Source organism: Strix aluco, chromosome 8, assembly GCF_031877795.1.
Source record: "Strix aluco isolate bStrAlu1 chromosome 8, bStrAlu1.hap1, whole genome shotgun sequence".
NCBI classification, from domain to species: Eukaryota; Metazoa; Chordata; class Aves; order Strigiformes; family Strigidae; genus Strix; species Strix aluco.
The window spans coordinates 31,527,718-31,548,858 of NC_133938.1; the positions used below are offsets into that span (position 1 = coordinate 31,527,718).

Genomic DNA, 21,141 nt, shown 5'->3' on the forward strand with positions numbered 1-21,141 from the left:
AGATGAAGATGTCTTGCTGCATCTCTGATGAAATTTCTTCCCTTCAGAAGGAAATGCGGTTGGGTTTGCAGTTGGCTCCCTCCGGGTAATAAAAATGATGGGGTTACTTCAGGGACAGCGGCTGGGGAATTGAGGCTGAGTAACAGTGCATTGTAACATCTCAGGCATCTTTCTTTATGCAGCTTAAACAATACATGAGCCACAATGTCCCCGTAGGCTTGATGAGCCCTACAAGCTGTACGGTTGTCTAGGGCACCTCTGAGATGTATCCCCGGTTTTGCAGAGTGTGTTTAACTCTGTCTATTGCTACATGCTTATGTGCTGCTTTCCTCGGTGAAGAGGAATAGGGATTACTGCCTTGCTGAGATGCAGCTTAGCTATGCTTAGATTTCAGGTGCTGAATTATTTTTTCTTTGGCTGGTATTTGCAAGGAGGCATTGTTTTTTTTTCTGCTGGTGGTGCCTTAGGGTTCCAATTCATGACCAGCTCCTCTTGCTGGGTGCTATGCAGTCACTTCTTCCTCACCCTACAATCAGGTTTTTTTAAGAGAACTGGAGGGAAGCAATAGAGTATTCTTTTAGTTTGGGAACTGCATCTGAAATAAAGTGCCTTGCTCTGATGGTCAGTCCAGTATCAGACGTGTCCAAGCTATGCTGGTTGGAAAATGGTAAGCAAGTTGCTGCAGGCTGCATGAAGGTGAAAAGAAGAGAACATAATCATGGGGGAGCAAAAGCTGAGATGTCTCTGAAGATCTGGTATCAACAGCCAGGAGTATGGGGGGAGTATGCAGGCCCCCTTTGGGGGGCTGAAGTGGGCGAGAACAGGACCAGATGCATCACCACCACTTGCTTTGTCACCAGGGATCCCCATAGCAGTTTATCCAGAAGCAATCTCTTCATGCACAGAGGAGGAAGCTTGTCACCCCGCTGGCTCTCGGCTGGAGTCCCTCGAGCGGGTGGAAGCTGGAGGAGAGCAGGTTTGCTGTGGCAGCAGACCGAGGACCAGAGCAGCCCCATCTGCCAGCTCTCGGCAAGCGCCTGTGCCTGGTGACTGCAAATGCAATGAGGGGCTGGGGATACGTGCCTGCAGCTGGCTGTGCTGCCCGGGCTGGCAGCTGACTGTGCCATGGGGCTGCTGCACCATTTAATTCTCTCTGCAGATCTTGCTGGACACAGAAAGTCTTTGGATTGCAGCGGAGGGCCCAGTCTCCGAACCACCGGAGCAGCCACTGAAGCATAGGCACAGAATAGACCTGGTACCCTGCTGAGGGGCTGGTGCAAGGAACAGCCGGGCCTGCATCAGCTCTTTTCCAGGTGTGTGTTTTGTCTGGGACTGAGATTGTAGAGGGCCACTCTCTTTCCTTGTGTGTGAGCAAAGCTCTTCTCACAGAAGCATGGCTGTTTGCGTGAGCTGTTCTCTATGAAGAGTAAGAACAAGGCACGGTGACCAGAGGAGGAGTGCCAGCTATGAAGGAAGGGTGCTAGTCTGGGAGATACGGTGAGTGAACCACCTGGGGCTCCCCGCTCCCGCATAGCCTGCTGCCTGCTTTGGCTGCCTGGGACTGGAGGGAGCAGCACCCAGTGGAAGCGACCTGCAGTACCTGTTCTGTTGCACCTGGTCTGGGAGCGCAAGAGCTCCCGAACCAGCCAGGCTGAGTCTGCACCAAGCAAGCAAAGAAGGATCTTGAATGAGGAAAGAAATGGGATGCAGGAGGAAAAAAGACAGTGGATTAATAAGTTATACAAATCGGATTGCCATGGCTCCTGTTCTTGGTCTTATCCCCCTCAACTCCAAGGCAGTGATTTTTTTTAAAAGAAAATGAATGCCAAGATTGTATGTGGAACATATACAAAATCTCAAGTGTTTTGTTAGGAAGCTGCTCTTTTATCCCAAGAATATTCTGTGTCTCTGAGCAAATGCGTATGCTCTGGTCAAATCCCCTTAAAGTTATTTTGTCGTGAAGGCCCTCGAATACTGGTGTTCAGAGGGGAACATATTTTATGTCTGCACCGGAATTTCTGCTTGTATGGGGGGGAAAAAAACCCCATCTTTCCATTCACTTCTCCTGAAGCAAGGAAGCATTATATTCCTCTCCTTTGCCTCCTATTAATAGGGTTTCTAGAGGTGCTCAGCTCCTGCGGTTCCCACTGATGTGAGCAGGGCAAAGTGACCTTGAAAATTAGATGCAAGAGCTCTCCAAAGAGCCCAGCCCTCTGTTTGCTTCCTTGCTATTCCAGTGCATCCTGCAAGACCCCAGATGTGAGACCCGGTGTGTTTGCTCTGTGCTGGCTTGCCTTAGGACCTCCTGTCTGCTGTATAACTCTGTGCGGTGGGATACTCAAACCAGCAAGTTGCTGATCAGGCCAGATGATGGGGACCTGACCTGAGCACTGTTGCTTTTGGGTGGTGGTCATCTCCCTTTGATTGCTGGGCATAAATCGCCAAGGGGTTGCAGGCAGACATAAATACATCAGTGAGACCCTGGCTGTGGAGTCAGAGCGAGTGTCTGAGGCATTGCTTGTGTGTTTGTTCACAGTCCTGCTGATGTGGCAGGGTGCAAAGGACTAGTTAATCAAACTGAAGAAATTAAGTGCCACCCGCCTGTTTTTCAGTTGTCACCTGGTGATCAGATGGAGCAGCTGCTCCGACAGCCCCAAGCACTCAGACAGTGGTGTTTGACAGTGAATTAGATAGCAGGACCATGTTCTCTGCTCCTTTGCTCTTACAAATTGTGACTGAGTCCTCAAAACCACCATTAACCTGCGTGTGGGAGGAGGGAAAACCGGAGTTGTAAAATAAAATGAAACAGACCAGTCAAGTAATTTAATTCTTAAATCTTGTCTCCCTTGGGCTAATCTCCTCCAAGCCATTCTTTGCTCAGGTCAACTGCTTTTAATTAGCAAGCTTCATTGATCAGGGCAGGAGTGGGAGCTGGTGGGTTGCTGTCCAGGTCTTTTTAATTTAGAGGCTTTTCTTTCTTGCTGGAGGGATGGTATTACCCAGAGAGGAACCTGGCAAGAAGACCCTGGAATTGTTTGAAGGAGGCTGACCTGCGATCACCTTTACTGCATCTCTTCTGGCAGTGTCAGGGGCTGGCTAATTTTCAAGTGAAGAAAGGAGAGAGGGAAAAAGAGAGAATTAGACTGAAAGCAGGTTGTGGTAATACTGGGAATTACTGTATGGCAACAGTTGCAGGCAGGGGCCTGAGTGTGTATTTTTTTTTTTTTTTTCCGAAAGGCAAAAACCCCAAGGATCATTACAGACAGCACCAGTCTCCCTAGCTTGGCAGGATGCTCTGCTCCACTCTGCTTTTTCAAACAGGGCTGCCCAGCAATGTGAGGAGTACCTTTATGAGGAGAGCGACAGATACCTGCTCCCTGCCTTGGGGAGGGATTCCCTGCAGTCTAACAAGGTAGAGGTTCCTACCACGGCTTTTCAGCCTCTTACAGTGGTTCTCTGGGGAGTTAGTACTAGGGTTGGGGCTCACCATCTAACAGTGCCTTTGGGCAGGGGGGGTGGTGGTGCTGACTGGCTTCTCTAGCTGGAGTTTCCTTAGGGTACAAGACTATAAAATGCACCCCTAGGCTCTTCCACCCTCCTGAAGGAAGACAGTTTACTCCTCTTCCCTGTAAATGGAAAACAACTATATACCTGATACTAGTCCTTCTTCACTCCATTACCAGCAGCGGTTGGACCCCTCTGTATTAAGCGTAGATGCACACACTTAAAGAATGTGGATGCACCAGCATCTCCTGGTCTCTGCCAGGTCCCCTCGTGCTACCAACTGTCCGGCCTTTTAGGTGCATTCTACCACCGTTGGTTGGGTGATGACTAGATGCAAATCTATGGGCCATTGTTACGTGGTCACTGGGCGATAGCGCTCTCTGCCTCCGGGCCTCTCACAATTCATAGTTAAGGAAAATACAGCTGTTTAATTAATTAGCACAAATTTGCGATTTTATATATTTGATCAGCTAAGCCATGAAATTCTGAAACGCGGTTAAATCAAACAGAAAGGAAGTGGCTTTGTATCAAACTATTGAATTAATATAATTATCTTATTGATTAAATCATCAAATAAACCTACTGCTCCTTTATCTGCTTTACTAAGCCATTTGGGAAGGCAACTGCCTTGTTCAGCTCTCAGTCCCTGAAGCACCAGTCTCAGTGCCAACGGCTGCCTTTGTATTCCGGTCAGACAGCTGATCCCGCGGAGGTGATCTCTGGCTGAATGTCCCACGGAGAGAAGGCTCTGATGTCCATTATAGCTGTCAGCCAAAATTATATATGTTTGGGTAGGAAATGATCTCTTGCATACCCACTCCATCGTCAATCACTGAGCCTGAGCTGGCATTACACGGCCTGTTACGTTTGAAATTATAGGAGGAAAATGCCGGTGAGTCGTGACTTCTCAGGGTTAAACATGCCACGGAAACATGGGCACCTGTCTTGAGAGCCAAGAGCTACATCAGGGGCTGCTTTTGGAGCTGGGGAGGTGCTCTTGAAATGTCTTCTCTAATATTTTGGGTGACTCTTTCTCTGCGACAGGCTTCCTATTCTTGAATCTTGAGGGCAAAGTATGCATGCGGAAAGGTATTAGTATTATTAGGTATTAATAAATACTAACATGGCATGGCCTAAGGAAACCAGGGCTGATGTCCTGCTGCAAGTAATTTTAACCAGTGGTTTTAGTTGCTCGGCTGTTTAATGGATCAGACTGGTTTGCTGGCAGGAAGTTGCTTTCTTAGACCTGTCAATTATGAGATGCTGCCAGTGTCCTGCTTCTTGGTGGTAGGCTGAAAGAGGGAGAGGAAACAGCTATGTCAAAAAAAAAAAAAAAAAAAAAAGGTCCATAAGGTAAAGTCTAGCAGCTGCAATGTGAAGCTGTAAAATGTGGGCTTCACTTTAAATCAGGGTCAGCTTCCCATTGGAATAATCCAGATCTTTAACCAGGCAGCCAGCCAAGAGCTGGGTGTGATTAGTCAGAGCCATTATGATCTGTGAGTCCACCTCCATTGACCCTGCAGGACTCCCAGCTTGAAAACATTAAGAACTTGCCACAGTTTGACTCTAAAATTGTCATCAAGCCCCCCAAAAGTTTTCTCCCCCATAGACAGCTGCAAGAGGCAGTTGCTGTCTTTGCAAGCAGATGTTTAACTTGGTTTTAGGCTTTGAAGCAATGCTGAGCTCGTGTAGGAATTGGGCAAAAGGTTGGGGCTTTTGAGAATGTCCCCGTTTTGGGCTCAGTTTCCTAATGCAAACCTCAGCCCCTCTCGTGGGTCCTGCAGCCTCCTCCCTGCTGGGTTATTGCTGATAAGCAGTGCAGTTTCATCCTTATCATTCCAGCTGACAGCAGCCAAGATGACTCATCCCCAGTGCTGTTACAGGAGTGAGTTTAGTCTCCAGTTTTGCTGTGAAAAGAGAATAAGCAGGACGGGTTCATGAAGAGGGCTCTATTGTTCCTTCCAGCTTAGGTTTGCTGTTTTGTGGCTCAGACACTAACAACATTGCTGGTCTCTCTGAAATCTCACTCCTAACGTGTCTTGGTGGGGGAGAAGTGGTAAAAACCAAGAGGCATGATCCAGGCTTGGCTTTGTGCTGTGCTCAAACTTCTCCATGGTCCCTCCTTCTTCAGGAAGTAGTCACTTCACAGGTGAGGTGTGAAATTTGTCCACTGAACAAATTGAAAGAGACTGTCTCAGCAGGGGAGGGATTTGAATAACCTTGTGCTTCTGTCAGTTTTGGGGGGGAGTTTTTCAGCCTTCATTGGATGCAGATTTCCCAGGGGTGTTGCTTTTCGTCCTGCATGTGATTTTGCTTTTGGCAAGCTGCCCTTGGCACTGTGTGTTGCTTGAGATGAAAAGCCGGAGTGAAACATGTTCTTAACACTTAGGAAAGCAGCCGCGTCGTCATTCACCTTGAAACGCTGGCAAACAGCTTTGCAGAGGCCAGCACCCGTGTTACCCTGCCTTGTCAGGGCTGCTGCATTGGTTGCAGTGGTGAGGAAGAGGTGCAGAGGTGAGGAAGACTACGGCCTCCCTTCCTGGTGGGATAGTAGCAGGAGATAAGAATTGACTGAGGACGCAAAGGAGGAACAGTTTGGTTCCAGCCTCAATTTCTGGAAGCCTGGTTCAGCATTTGAGATTGTACCCTGTGCTGATGTCCCCTCTGTGACATGCCAGTCATACCTGGGCTGTCCCTGAGCAACACCATTTCTCCAGGTTCTCTCCTGGAGAGCTGTCATGGTCACCCACTGGTGTCAGTTTGTGGGACCTTCCTGTTGTCTGTCAGGATTTGGCTTTCTCTGATGATGTTGTGACATGTTGGACATGTCTCTGGGCCCTTCACCATGGGGAGATACTTCCAAGTGGAGTGCCTAATCTCCATACAGGTGGGTGGGAATGGTTGAAGAAACATCTGGTTGAAAATGCAAGCAGGTCAGGCACTATCAGAGCATCCTTGGCCTGTGTAACTGGCATTAAGGTCAAAATTTCTGGCTCTGTACCAGCAAAGTGATGATAGGTTGTTTATTCCAAGCACCTGCAGGGTGAGGGAGACCTTTCTGCTGGAGGAGGTCTCTCTGTAGTGGGTGTATGTCACTCTGCTGGTGCCTGGTGCGGTCCATATGATTAGGCTGGTGCCAGCTCTCTGATTTATAACCCTGATGGCGCTACAGTGCACATGCTGCATTGTCATGGGACTTCACTGGACAGACCACCTCCCCTTCTCTGATGCCTCGCTTGCTTTGCACTGAGAAATTCTAAGAGCCATCCTGTAGATCTGTGTAAGATCAGCTGTCTCCTCTTCTTCCTCCTCCTCACTTGCAGCGTGCCTGAACAGCGTGCATCTGACAGGTTGATCTGCTCCTGTCTGTTCACTATTGGACATTAAAATCCTTCCCTCTTTGCTTGTATCAACCACTCAGGGTATGTGACAGGGGAACGCCCTGGCCACCAGACCGTGCTGGTGCTCGAGCTGGGCTATGTGTTAGAGGCACGAGAGTGCCCCAGGGTGCTGGATGCCTTGACTTTCCCTGCACATCCAAATGTGGCATCTCAGGAGGACCCAAAAGGACTTTGCTCCCCTTCCTCATCTGTATTCTCTCACCCAAAAGCAGACTCCAACCCAGCATTCGGTGTCGGTGCTGACACTGCTTGCGATATCGCACGTGGCAGTGGCTCGAAACCACTTCAGCCCTGCAGCATCTCCCCCCTCCTTCCCTTCCTAGCCCCCCTCGGGCTGCCCACGTGCCCGTGCAGGGCCGTGGCTGTTTGCCCTGCGGAGGATGCTGAGGCTGAACTGCTCTTTTTTTGGCAGAACAACAATCTGTGCTTAGGTCAGCCATAATTTAATCGAGTGGTACAAAGGATTTAGTGCACCTTGCAGATGGAAATTGCCTTGGGCCGGACAAAAGAAATATGCATGCCGTTCCCTTTCTCTCCTCCTGCGACAGCTTAGGCTGTGGGTTGTTTTTTTTTTTTTTTTTTCCCTTCCTCTCCCTACTCCGTGACATACAACTCAGAAGTAGTTTGCATCTCAGTGTGTCTCAAAACGTTACGAGGCTTCTTCCCTAGCAATGATGAATTCAGTGTATAAAGCCTGGAACCATGATTTCCCTCAGGGTCCCTTGTAATAATAATTTCTGTAAATAAAGGCTGGAATCAGGATCTCCGTTGTAATAGGATTTTGTTTGTGCAAGGGCTGGTAGCCGCGTCCCCCTGACGCTGCCCTGTAATAGGATTGTGGGCTGTATCACAGCACTGCAAGCGGGCTGGGGGGCCGGGCCAGCACAGGGCACCCTTGCAGGGAGGGAGAGGGGTAGGACTCAAATTTGAGATGTGTTAGAAAGTTTTGCAGGCCGTGAACATGGAGCTGACAGGCAGCTCCGACGTGTCTCAAATTGATGGATCTTGCCAGGCTGGTGAAATGTCTGGTTGTATTCCTGGTGGGTTGCAGGGCTCTCTGCAAAGACACCATGGCTGAGGTAAAGCCCCCGTTCCCTGTAAGGTGCCAAAGCCTGTGAGCCTTGGAGGAGAGGGAAGAGCCGGGGAGGATGGGGTCTGAACTGGCTACAGGGTGCTCCTGCTGCTGCTGTAACCACATTGATCTGTGTGGAGAAGTGCTGCAACCTCTTCGTTCGTCTCTGGACTTGCAGAACTTAGATTCTAGGCGCCAGCTACCGCAGTGACCCACACCCTGAAGCAGCTGCCTTCCTGCGAAGCTCACGTCTATAAAATACATACCACTGCTGAGAGAGCAATTTGGCAGCCTCCTTGAATGAAGGTGCAAGAAAACGGTGCACTTAATTACGCGTGCTTGGGAGAGAAGTGGGTGAGGAGGCATGTGCGATCGCAAGCCTTTGGGGCTGTTATATTTTTTCTCACCTGTTCTAGCAGTAAGAAGCACATGGGGGAAGCACGCCTGTGTTCACACATTCATGCTGCTACCCCTGCCGGGTGCAATAATTCTTCCTCTGCTGGTGAACGGCTGCTGACGGGAACTTTTCTTCATCAGGAGGACCAGTAGTTGTGCTGGAAGTGATGGAGATTTTTGATTCCAGGCTGCTGCAGTGCTGCAGAGCATCATCGCCGTAGGATCCCGAGCGGCTGTGGGTAAATACAGCGTGTTTTGAACATCCGCACCTCAGACACGTTGGTAAATTAAGATTTCTAGTCTTGCACTGGCTGTGTCTCATACCAAAAGGCTTGCATCCTGAATTGGTCCTGTACCCAGATTAGGTGGGCTCAGGACCACCTAGTGATGTGAAGAGAAGCCCAACCGTTTCTACACTATGGAGGTGAGAGGCTTGTCCCCAGGCAATCATGATGGCAAGGAGTTGGTGCCGAGATCAAGTTCCGTGTCGACAGCAGCGAGTTGTGTTGTTCTCAAAAATAACCAGGTGCCAAAACCGTTTGTCACTGCCGCTTTGTGAAAGGTGTGCTGGCACTTCGCATCCCTCCCTGGCGTCATGGGGAAGGCTCAAGTTAGCTCTGACAAAGCCTGCACACCATTCACAGTGTAATTAGCACCACAAGTCTTGCTAATTGCTGAGGGTTTTTTCTCTTCCCCCCTCCTTTTCTCCAGCACAAAATTTCTCTAGTTATCCTGGGTTATCATCATGGTAGACAGCATGCTAAGCCTGGATGCTCCTTCTGAGGGCTGGTGTCAGGAATAATTACTGCCATAGTAAGCTGATCAGCCCTTCATTATTAGCTGCTGTTGTTATTACCCGACATTGATTAGTAATTTGTAGCTGCCAGTGCTTTCCTCTGCCCTCAAAGCCGAGTGTTTGCTGGTGCTGCGGTGCTGTTCTGCCAAGGACAAATGAACATCTCCCTCTTTGCCACCCCCCCACCAGTGCTAACCTATCTGCACTTTGGTTTTTAAATATACAGTTTGTGGCTGGGAGAGCAGCACCAGCCCTGTCTGAATGCTGACTTTGCAGCTGAAAATTACCGAGGGTCCCAGCTGGCCGTGGTGATAGAAGATCTTGTGGTGAGTGACCCAGTGGTGGGACAGTGTTGGTAATTTCAGGCTGAGTGCCTCGCAGTGATGCCCTCACCTCCCCCGTCATCCTGGGTCCTGCCAGCTAGAGAGGACAGCAGAGATGCCACCATAAATATTAACTGGCTCCAGAGCGGTTGGTGATGTTTGCAGGTGGCTGCTCACATGTGTTCATGTCTGGGCTGGTGAGCAGCCACGAAGGTGGAGTTTGGAGGTGAAGAAGGAGAAAGCACAACCATAGACCCTGTCCTGTTACGAGATGTTCAGGGTTGTTTGAAAGTAAGGCCATTTAGTAACTTGAAACTGCAAATGCTGGGAGAAGGGCAGCTTCCCAGCCACGACGCGGGATGGCCGGGGGTCCTTGCTCTGCAGAGCTGCCCCTTTTCACGCGACTGACTCCCTCTGCGCTCTCCCTGCGGCTGGGTCTGTCTCTTATTTGTGTCGGCTGTTCCTCCCTGGCTCTGTGAGCCACGTGCCATTGCTTGTTTGTCTGATCTGCTGATCTGTGGACCAGCTGTGCCTGTCAAAGCAGGGTCAGAGAGCAGAAGGCAGGCTTGCAAGCCTGTGCTGGAGCGGGGAGGGAAGTTTGGGAAAAGGATATGGGGATGCAAGTGCCTTCCATGTGATCTGCATCCTGGCTGTGCCTCTTGTGCCGACGTGTTGCTGGCTCTCACGTTGTCTTGGGATTCCAGCAGCGACTCTTTCGAGCAATTTGGGTTGTCCAACATGGTCCCTTGCAGAGTGGCATCCCAGGATATAGTCTCCTTTTACAAACGTCTCCTGTGTGCAAACAGTGATGTACCCTGGGCCAGCCTAGCATCGCTGGCAGGGGAAGGGGGATTAGCTCTCCTCCGCGGAGGGGGGCTGGAGGAGGTCATGAGCCGGCACAGCCCAGCCCAGTCTCCCCACCCATCTCCATAAGCTGTGCTGCGCTGCTGGGAGGCAGCATGTGCAATCATGCCAACATATAGAAATGTCTGTCTGACACAGCAGGTATAAATCGTGTCTGGGCAGCCAGAGACGGCAGGGAACGCGCCTCCTCTAACCCCGACTCTGACTAGCGTCCTTGTGATACTAAGGGGGTGGCAAGGGGCAAAGCTTGATGTCACTTCTTGGCACTCCAGGAGGATGTTATTCAAAGAGACGGTGACCTCTCCTGGCGCACAGAGCGCTGCCGGGGACCTCCAGCCCCGTGTCTGCGGCAAATCAAATGATGTGCTGCGGGAGAGGAGGGTTGGGACTCAGACATCCATCATCAACCTGCTGACCGCGGAGGAGAGGAAGAAAAAGCTGCCAGGAAGCTTCCCCTCCGTTGGTCCTCGGAGGCGCCGGTAGCTTTAATCCTGGGGTGTCTCCTTACTCATCCATTAGTGGGTACTAACCGCGGCTCCTTGCACAAGCACCTTAATGGCTGCCTGGCCCAGACCAGCCCTAATTAAGACTGAAGAGGGGTTTCTTTTCAAAACCCTTGTTCAAATGTGTTTTTCTAGTCTCTCACCTTCCCAGATGAGATTTCCAGAGCTCAGAGTGGGTGGGTTTTTTTCTACTCTTTAGTAGACCCGGTGATTTACCAGTTTAAAAATGAGAGGACTGCGGGACACCTGACCAGACGTTCTTTCTGATCAACACATTCAGGGGATTTTATTATCTTTTCTCTTCCTCCCCAGACAGCTCAAGCTCTGAGGTAGCTCAGGTAGAAAGCTGCAAACCGCAGAAATTAATCTTTGCTGACAAAAGCTTCCCAACTAAGCACTGGTCTGGATTTGAGGACGTGCTTGAAGTTGCAGACCGTGTGTGAGAAGGGCACTCTCAGGTGGGCTTGAAAAGGTGGAGGTAGCACCAGGATGTGTCCCACCACTGCGGCGGTGGATTGCAATGGGGTGTGTACTTGCTGCGGGGCAGAGTTAAGGGTGTCCAGGCCACTTTCTGGGTGTGACAATGACCACGTAGTGGCACAGCCCTTGCTATTGCTGGGGATGTTGGAGGGTGAGACCAGAAGCTAAAGTGCCAGCCTGCAGAGATCTGCATCTCACTTGCGGGCTGCTCTGTAGGGCTGAGTGGTTTCTTCAGCTCAGAGGCTACATGCTCCGGCTCCTGTTCTTCACTGGTGCAAGCCAGTCTACAACTGCAGACTTCAATGGGCCAGCCTCTGTTTACCCCAAATGAAAATGTTGCCTTTGACCTTGACTGAAGTCCCTGGCACATCCTCTCCCTGTGCTCTGTCCAAGCCCCTGCTTTCCTTGTCTTGCTGACCCCCAGCTTCATGTCCAGCTTGCCCCTGCTGTCAGGGCCATGATCTCAGCCATGCTCTCCCTCTTCCTCGTGCTTGTTTCAGCTCCCTTCAGGGCTCGAGAGGGAGCATCATCTTCTGTGCTTGCGTGCTCTTTGCTCTCACAGCCTGCATGACTACCTGCAGACCTTGCTCAGCCCCCTCCAGCCTCCCCTGCTGTCCCTCAGGTTTCCTGGGGCTGGGATTCCCAGGGCCTTTGGTGTAGGTGTGATCTCCACAGCACTGAACGTGCCAGGGGAGGACACTGTGGGCAACCCTGCAGGGGACACTTGTTTGCTGCCTGAACCATACTCCTCTCTGGAGGACGTGCCTCTCTCTGCTGACCAGGAGGTGCTAGTTGATGTGCTACTACATGGCCTGACATGCCTCTGGTCTTGTGTGATGGAGACAGAGCAGCCTGTGAGGGGCTGTTAACTTGGAGAAGAGTGTGGGGCAAAAAAGCTTCTGCAGAACGTCTCTGCTGTGGACCAGGCACCTGGTCCAAAGTGGGGTCTGCTGGGAACTGAGCCCACCTTTACAGCAGACTTTGCACTTCCTTGTGTGCAGAAAGGGCTTGAGATCCATGGCTGAGCCAGGTGCTGTCACACCTATCTCCATTTCACAGACTCTCCAGTAAGGCTCCACTGGTGTTGCCCCACAGGACAGCTCAGTCACCTCAGGATGGTCTGGCCACGGTGTAGGGAAGATTCCCCAGCTCATGTCTCCCCAGGTGGATTGCTGAGGGAAAGGCAAGCCTTCAGACACACCACAGCAGGAGGAACATTCGCCTCAGCTCTGGCCAAGTTCTTCCAAGGAGAAAAGAAAAACCCAAGTGTTGCAACATCCTTTAAAGCTCTCTAGCCAGTGTTGATTAAGATCCCTTGGAGTCTGGCCCACGCACTCCTAAACCTCAGGTCCCCTGTCCCTGCCAACAGGTCTCATCTTCTGTACGAGGGCTTGTGGAGGGTGGACATCCCTCCCAAGTTTTCCCAAGCCCTTCCACAAATGAGGCAAGGGGCCTCTAGATGGCAATGTTTCTGTTCAGGAGGCCAGTGACTGCTTTTCAGGCAAACTGTACCATTCCTTTTCGTGCTGAGCTTTGGAGGAGCTCAGAGATTTACACCGGGCTGAAGTGGACAGCTTAGCACCCCGCTGCCTCTTATCGCTTCCTCAGTGCAAGTGACTTGGATTTTGTGACCTCAGGGGACCAGGGGTTTTAGCAGGCTGGACAGTAGTTTTCTGGCTGTCCTTCCCTCTGTGTGATGACATTGGCTCAGGCTTCATTGCTCAGACAACTGCTGGTCAATTGGGGAGGTACTGGGGTTTTTGAAGCTGATGGGAGTCCCTTGCTGTGACTGGGAGCTGCTGGTAAAGGGCTCCGCGTTGATAATGCTCAGCTCATTTCCCACATGTGCTTGAGGATGCAGACAGAGGACTGTGCTCCCTCTGATGCAGTCAATATATGTGGAGGGTGCATGTCTGGAAATACAGCCTTGCCATTTGGCTGGAGAAGAGCTGGGAGGTTAGGGAAGGCAAATGTTGCCGGAGAGAGGGCTGTAGTTGCTCCTGCATGCTTAGAGCCATTACTTGCTACCTCGTCCCTGCATCTGGCTCTGCTCAGTGCCTGAGTGATGGGGATGCTGGGCTAAGTACCCTCTGCCTTTCTCAGGGCTTCTGATGTGACCTGGATGGAGACCACATCTTAGGGTCCATGCCTGTGTTTATCATCTTTCCTGGATGCTGATGCAACAGGTGCTTTCATTGTCCATCACTGCCAAGGCAGACAGGATGGAGGGAGGCTTGGAGGCCTACCAGCAGGCTCCTGTCTTTCACAGACAGCATTAGTTCAAGCAAAATCTTTTTGGCTCACACTGCAGGACCCTCCAAAAGCAGTCTGGGTTGATGGGCTGCCTGAGGAGCCAGCTGCTGCGTGCCTTTGGCCTCTCTGGCCTCTCCCTGAAGTCCGTGCAGCTCCCGGGGGGACTGAGCTCGCTTGGCTCCTCCTGACCATGTTTTATCATGGGCTCAACCTGCTTGTGGTCAAGAGGAGGAGAGGAAGATTCACATAGCTGGGGATGTCTTCCTGCCTCTGGCCACTGTGAAATGCAGCACGTGGAGACGGAGGTCCTGTAACTCTTCCCTCTTACATCCTTCTGGGAGCTGGCAAGAAAATACAGCCCCTTGCCAAGGTCCCCCGAAGAGCTGAGCAGGGTGGAAAGCAAGCACCATGTTCGGTAAAGGTCTGAGCAAGAGATCAGGCAACCAGTTTGTACATGTTTTGGCTCTTGGAGTTTTATGAGTCCAAGTATACCCATCTTGGGAGGACTAGATCTGTTCTGCAGACCAGTAATAAAGGCTAGACCCAGATTTTGCTTGAATTTGTCTGGCGTGGTGATAACAGCAGACTTGGGATCTGGGGCCACCGCCACCTCTTCAGTTTTTGGTGTTGGTTTGAGGAGATAACTTCTGCTGGTACCACCAAGGGAAGCATTGAAGTGTGTGACAGTGTGGCGAGAGTGGGAGCAGCAAGCCCCACTCCTGAAGCTCTCCCCTTGCTCTCCCTGCCTTCTCTGTCCCCTCTGCCTGCTTTGCCTGGCCTGGCTCTGCCAGCCCTGGCCCCTCACCTGGGGCTGCTCATGCTCTGCTTCACCAGTGCTGCAGAGGAGCCTGGAGCCGGTCCCAGGCTGGTGTTGCAGAGCGTGGACGAGATATGGGGTGTCAGAGGCTGCAGGAGATGCCACAGCAGAGGAGAAATTCCTGTCTCCCTGTGCATTGTTTTCCCTCTGCGTACAACAGAGACAGTCATCCTTTTCTTGCTTCGTTGAATTGATGCCAAAGGGGAGAGACTGGCTCCTTCGTGGTGTTTCTCCCCCCCGCTGTGGATAAGAGTCTCTTTGGAGTTGGTGTGCTCATGCCTGGGCTCTCCAATCCTTCGAGAGACCTTGAACCCTGGTTTAACAGGAGCGTGGCAGCCGGGGTGGGCTGGCTGCCTCCCAGCCTCTCCACGTGCTCAAGGCCGTGCGAGAGCTCGCTCTCATCTCTAGCCTGTGCAGAAGCTTTCTCTGCCAGTCCTGCACCTGCAGCCCTGGGAAGACAGCTATAGTCATGCTGCAGCGGGCATGGACAATTGATTATAAGCGGTCGTAGATTACCTGGAGCAATGCTATTAAATTTAATACAGTTCTCCATTGGCTCTTGGGGTGCAGCCTTGGGTTGTGTAGCTGACATCTTGTTGCAAAGCATTTTGGGGACATTGCTAGGGGCGTGAGGCAAAGAGATTCAGCTGCAAAGCGGGAGAAGAAGATGAGTTTCTGTTGAGATTTATTTCCTGCCCAATAATTGCCCAGAAAAGCTGTGTAAACCTTCTCTGTTTGTGGAACAAATACTGCAAGAGTTACTGCTCTGACCTTTTTTTTCTTTTTCACCGGACAATTGTCTGTGCCCTTGCTATTCAGAAGCCTTGATACGCCGCTGGCAGATTTATACCGTGTTGAAACCCACCTCTCATTGCCTCAGAGTTGATTGGAAGAAAGGAAACTTGTTTGCTGAAAAATAAACCCACTGCCACATGCCCTGCATGCCAAGCTAGGGTTGAAGTTTAAAAGAACAATTCAGAGCACTGACCTCTTTTCCTTGTCAGCTCCTTGTCTTCTGTCACTGTGTCATCTGTGAAAGGTGGGTGACCAGCTCCAAACAGGATCACCACTGGATTTAGGCAGGAGTGAGACGCCTCATGAGCAACCCGCGCTGTGATGGAGAAAGGCCACTGCTTGCTGTGGGCTTGATGCCTCTTGAGGGAAGGGCTGTTCAGTGTGCAAGTCCTGCCCTGGCTTAACAAAAGCTTGTGGCAAATCCCCATGTGAACACTCTCGCATTGATTTGGCGGCTGCTAAATTTGGGAATAAATCCACCTTCCTTGGCAGCAGTAGTAAATCAGATGAGGCATGTCCAGCAAGGGTTTGGAGGCCATTGCAAAATGCAGTTAGTTCATGTGTGGTTCAGAACTTGCCCATGCTGAAGAGGAGCTGGTGCTAAAGCTCTCTGGAGTAAACCTCTGAGCTGAAATCCTGTCCTGGTTGGGATCCCAGCAGTCTGTTAGTTGTTTTTGGGATCTTCTCTGCAAGCCTCTGATAGCAGTACTGAGTGGCCCTCTTCCCTCTGTATTAACAGAGTTGATAAGCCAACAGGGTTATATAGTAGCCAGACAGTCTGGAGAAGCTGTACAAAGAAGGCCACTTAAGAGTCACTGATCTTGCCCTTGGATGCCGCACAAGAGCAGATACCACTTGCAAACCCAGCTTCAGCTCCTTGTACGTGCTGGGTGGCTGTGCCGTCCCTACGTTTTCTGCACACCGTCGCTGCTGGGACTGTTTGGAGCCTGCGCCCACCTCCACCCTGCTGGCTCGCTGCCAGAAAACAGCCCTGTCCAAGCAGAGATGGTTCTGCCTGTAAGTTTTATTCTTGGTAACGTAGGATCTGTGGTAACTGGTAAATGTCAGCCCTCATTAGGAAATATATCTCGTGGGTGTGTTTCTCCTCGCGTACAAACCTGTTGGAGGCTGCTGGTATTTCACCAAGCATCTGAGTGGAGAATCAGGCCCATATGTGTGTATATATGTATGTATGTATGCGTGCACTTCCTCCTGCAGGTGACAGGAGAGCAGAGGGTGTGGGTTTTAATCCGTGTGTGTGTGGGGGCAGCTCTGCTCATGCTGTTTGTCAGCTGGAATCCCAGCACAGGGCTCTGCGGCATCAGCCGCGTCTTCCTTTTTGCCTTCTGTCACATTCTGGAGGGAGGGAAGATGTAGCTGAGTCTTGCAATAGTAGGTCAAAACATACTGCAGCACTAAAGATCAGAGCAAAAGCTTTCTTGTACAAACACATGGTTTTATTCATCCTGTTACTTTCTTTATCAAATACTTACTTGCCTTTACAGAGCAGCTTTCAGCCCCAGGGAAAGCAAGCGTCTTGTTGGAAGGGAAGCTGGGCTAGTGACTGGAGTGGGTCACAGTTGTGGAAGAGGAGCGATCTAGACTTTTATTCCTGGCTCTGCTCTAGCCCCTTGTCCTCCAGATCTCTGTGAAGACCTTAAGAAATGAAGAGCAGAGACTGTTGCTGCATGTGTATGCAGCATATGACATGGTGGCACCCCCAGAGCATCCCGGGCACAGCAAGAAATGCTGGTCATGACAATTGCGCTACGAGCAAGGATTGTTATGCTACTGAAGTGCTGCTGTTTCTGGGTGGGTGGCAGTCTGGTTAGGGTACAACCTGCTTAGGGTGCTGGAGCAAGCTCTTTTATCCAGACAAAGCTCTGCCTGGGATTCTTCAACGTCCAGACATGCAGACAGCTTATTTTTAAGGTCTCATTTGAAAGATGTCAGCTCCCCCTCCCTACTCTTCCCCAGGCAGCGAGAGCAGAAAACTAAATTTATCTGCATTGGGACAGAGAGAGCTGGAGTAAACCAGCCAGGCACTGCTCCAGATCTGCTGGGTAGAACAACTGGCACAGAGCTGTCTTTCTGTCTGAGTCTGAGGTGCTGGGGTGGCACTGACAACTACACAGTGTTTTTCATTCCAGCCCCTGGGTTTTAGAATTTACTGGAAAGTTTGCCTTGTTGGGGTGATGTTTTATCTGAGTTGGTCCCTGGGTTGATTTTTTTTTTTTTATATGTGAGGCAAAGCGGTCCCTCTGCTTTCTGGGAGAAGGGTGAGATGCTACACTCCTTGCCTGCCTTCCCAACACATTGTGAGGATGCCAGTGGAAACGGTGCTGGAGAAGATGTTGAAGCACAGCTTGCAAAGAACCCTTGTTGCTCAGGGCCTTTTCAATATCCTGTAGGCAGTGAATAGGAAGGGCAATTTTAAAGGACTCAAATATTTTCAATTTGAGTGTAGCTGCCCCCAGCTGCCTTTTTGGGGTTGTTATTGACTGATGCAGATTGGTGGAAGGGAACGCAGGGCGGATGTTTGAATGGGTGTGTGCTACACTGCTGCTGTGTGCCTGAGTTAGAGGAGACTCTTCAACGTGAGTCCCTTCCTGGGGCTCTCTGGGGGATGCACTGTGTCCAGGGTATGGGGTGGAATCTGTTTTTCCTTTTTGCCGCCTCCTAAAACTGGAGCATCCGTCTCTGTCAGGCTGCTGCTAATGAGTTAGTTAAACAGCATCTCCTTACTGGAAACTCTTTTCAGTCCAATTAAGATTTTGCAACATGTCAGTTGTGACAATAAAAGTGAATTAAGTCTCATTTCTCCTTTTTTTACGATGTTTATTAGAAGATGGGAATGTTCATTTGGAGGAGCTAATCATGGTTATTTATTTGTCAGTGGTACCAAGAAGCCCCTGCTCAGGCTACGGACCCGTTGTGCCAGATGCTGTGTGTACTCGTGGAAGGAATGGTGGGAGCCAGCCCTGGAGAACAGATTGCCCACGCGGGAAGAACCCAGGCGAGGTAGGCAGGCTCCCGTGGCCATTCAGCTGCAGGACTTGCAAGCAGCACTTGGGAGACACTGTGAGAACCACTGAAGGCGGTGAAGATCTATTTCCACTGTGCTGCTCAGGGAAGATTGCTCTGAGCAGTAGCAGAATCTCTCCTCTGACCACTTCTCCTCCTTGTTGCAATACCTCTGTCTTCATCAGCTGGTCCCAGAATTGCTGGGGAGCATGTGTTGGGGAGACAGGTGGGCAGGCACATTGCACGGCTGTATAAAGCCCTTTTCCTGAGGAAGCCAGGGTATAAGTGAAAACTGAAAGCTTTAACTCTGGACTACAGCTTGATGGGGAGGGTGAACTGTGGCAAGAGGAGTAGAGGAGTATCTGACAGTCCCATGGGTCCCTTCTGTTTCAGATAGATTCTATTTCTCACCCCCAGGCCTTTGTTTGTAGGCAAAGAAGATAATGTTTAATTCATCTCCCCTCTCAAGCTGTTTTGATTCAGTGGCTTGGCCAAGACCTAAAGCAGGCTTTTTCCAGGGGCTTGGCCTGCTGGTCAAGATGCTTTCCAGCACATCTAACGGGGCAGAAGAATTATTATTTTATTGCTGTGAGGAACCTGAGCAGGAGGATGCAATAGAAAAGGCCCGTAGGAAGGTTCAGTGCACCAGCTTGTTTTCAAGGGGAGTTTGGTTTGTGCTTCTCAAAACCAGTTTACTCCATCCTTAACTGATAAGCTTAAAGGACCCAGCAACCAGGAGCAGAAATCCAAGGACATGGAGGCACAGGGACTGAGAAGCTGGCTGGGGAGGAGAAAGCTGTGTGCCCTATTGCTGATCTTCCCCTCCCGTCTGTCATGCAGAGACCCAAGACCAGAGTCAACCCTCAGTGCCTCCCCCTGCAAGAGGAGACCCCACACCATCGCTGGAGGAAGGGGGAGGGTCTGACCCCCCTTGCCCTGGGGTTTGGCAGGGTCGTGTGGGGAGGAATGTGCCATGAGCAGGCTTTACTGAAGGTAAAGGGGAAGCGTTGAGGACAGCGAGGACAATTGTCCTGTAGGTCACTGCAGTCCTATGCTGGGATCAGTCATGACAGCCAACAGGCTGCTGGGCTCTGTCCCTAGCCTGTGTTTTGGACTTCCAGATGTCTGACTTCCAGCTTGCCCTCTTGCCTGGCTCCTGGGCTCCTTTGTCAGGACTTTTTGCTCTGTACTGTTGGCGCTCATGAACATCATCCGGACACCGGATCCATCCTTGGCTCTAGCCTCGTGTAAACACGGGTTTGGGTTGCCTGTGAGGGCTGTCATGGGGGGGACAGAAGCAGGGGGCTTTGAAGATCATACTGGATGGGAGAAGGGAGAAAGCTGGGGTAGGCGAGGCTGCAGCAGGACATGCTGCCTGGCTCCCTGACTCCCTTGGCAGGATTGCCAGGCTGCCATGAGCTGATAACAGCCAGTCCACATGCGGGACTGAGACCTCCAGGCTGAGCTCCTCCTTACTGCCACATGAGTACAACGTGCTGGGGCTCTTCTCTGTCCACCAGCCCACCGTGCCACACTGCAGAGGGCTGAATCTTCATCTGTATCAGAGGGAAAGCATTCTTCTTCTTTCAGTCCTGCAGCTGTTGATGTTTTGAAGCTAAGAAAACATTTAAATGATTAAAAAAAAAAAAAGCCTTGGTTTATCAAGGGAGCTTCTAATGAGCAGAAGGGGAGGGGGAACAGACACAGGAAGGGCAGCAGAGACTAACAGCCTGGCAGAGCACTTGTCATCTTGACAACACAATAAGTTTCAAACTGGGCTCACTCTTGACGTTTGCCTGAAGGTATATTTAACTAGTGCGGGAGATGCTGGAGCAGAAGTGTGCACCTTTGAGCCCAAGGAAGCCTCGGTGGGGGTTAACCAGGTTTTAGAAGCAGAGAGATGGGCTCCAAATGGAAAATGTGCCTCCTTCCCTCCCTCTCTGTCTGTGTGTAGCCAGACTGAAAGGCTGTGCTCGCAGCTTGGTGAGAGAGGATGCTAATGAAGCGTGAACCGGCTGTGCTCAGTGGCGGCTCCCGTGCTATCTGCCACCAGCCTGCCTGCCTGCCCACTTCTTCCTTTCATTCTTTCTGTATTTGCGTGTTGTGTTTGACAAATGGAAATGTGGGCTTCTCTTTGAAGCAGGAGGGATGGAAAACAAGCAGATAGGATGGGAGCTCAAATTTTCCTTTCCCTGGGGCTAGGATAAATTGTCAGAGGATGCACAAGGCCTCTGGGGGGGATTTACAGTCTTTGGGACCTTGGGGCTGATTGGAGACCCTGGGTTTTGCAGGTCCAGTGGGGTGCAAAGAAGGGGTCTTTGACTGGCTCCTAATTGCCCAGAAATCCTTACTGTTTTTTTTTTTCCAGTCCTTGACCACAGGCTCTGACCTGGGGTGCGCTGTGCTCCAGGGCTGCTGCTGCTCTCTACAGGATCCTGAGCCCCCAATCCTTCTCACCCCAGAGCTTCCAAAACTCACCTCCCACCTCCCTCAAACTCGCTCCAGCTCTCCCTGCTGGAGCAAGACCTGCTTCATCTCTCCTTGTCCAGTTACCCCTGCTCTTTCCCCCCCTGGCACTTACCTCCCTTTCTTCTCCCAACTTTCAGTGCTTCAACCAGGCCCTTGCTCACTTTCTGTCCCCATACTCTCTGATGTGGGATTTTAGAAGCCAAGATACGAACTGTGTTTCCAGAAAGCGTGAAATGGTGCCTACAGTCCACAGGCTTGTGTGGCATCCTTGTTACATGCGCACAGGAGTGGAAGGCATCCTCTCCCCAAACTCTCCTGCTACCAAAATAGTCCAGGAGAGCAGGATGCTTTATGTCTGGTCCTGTGTCACGAGAAGTTTCTGTGGCAGAGCTTAGGGCTGATGCATTGACATTGGATGCTGCTGAAAATGGACGTGGTTTTGTT

General features: G+C 50.9%; 1 protein-coding gene across 17 annotated transcripts in view; it reads left to right on the forward strand.

The window, feature by feature from the left end:
• The window catches only part of LOC141926717 (uncharacterized), a 100,041-nt gene that overhangs the window by 25,117 nt on the left and 53,783 nt on the right, over positions 1 to 21,141 (forward strand). For 16 of the 17 annotated variants that reach the window (XM_074833014.1, XM_074833015.1, XM_074833026.1 and 13 more), the window contains exon 3: positions 18,101 to 18,225. In XM_074833014.1, the coding sequence (XP_074689115.1) occupies positions 18,101 to 18,225 (125 nt within the window). Of the gene's footprint in view, positions 1 to 18,100; positions 18,226 to 19,160; positions 19,222 to 21,141 lie in introns of those variants that run through there. The other variant, XM_074833025.1, reaches the window with a different exon arrangement.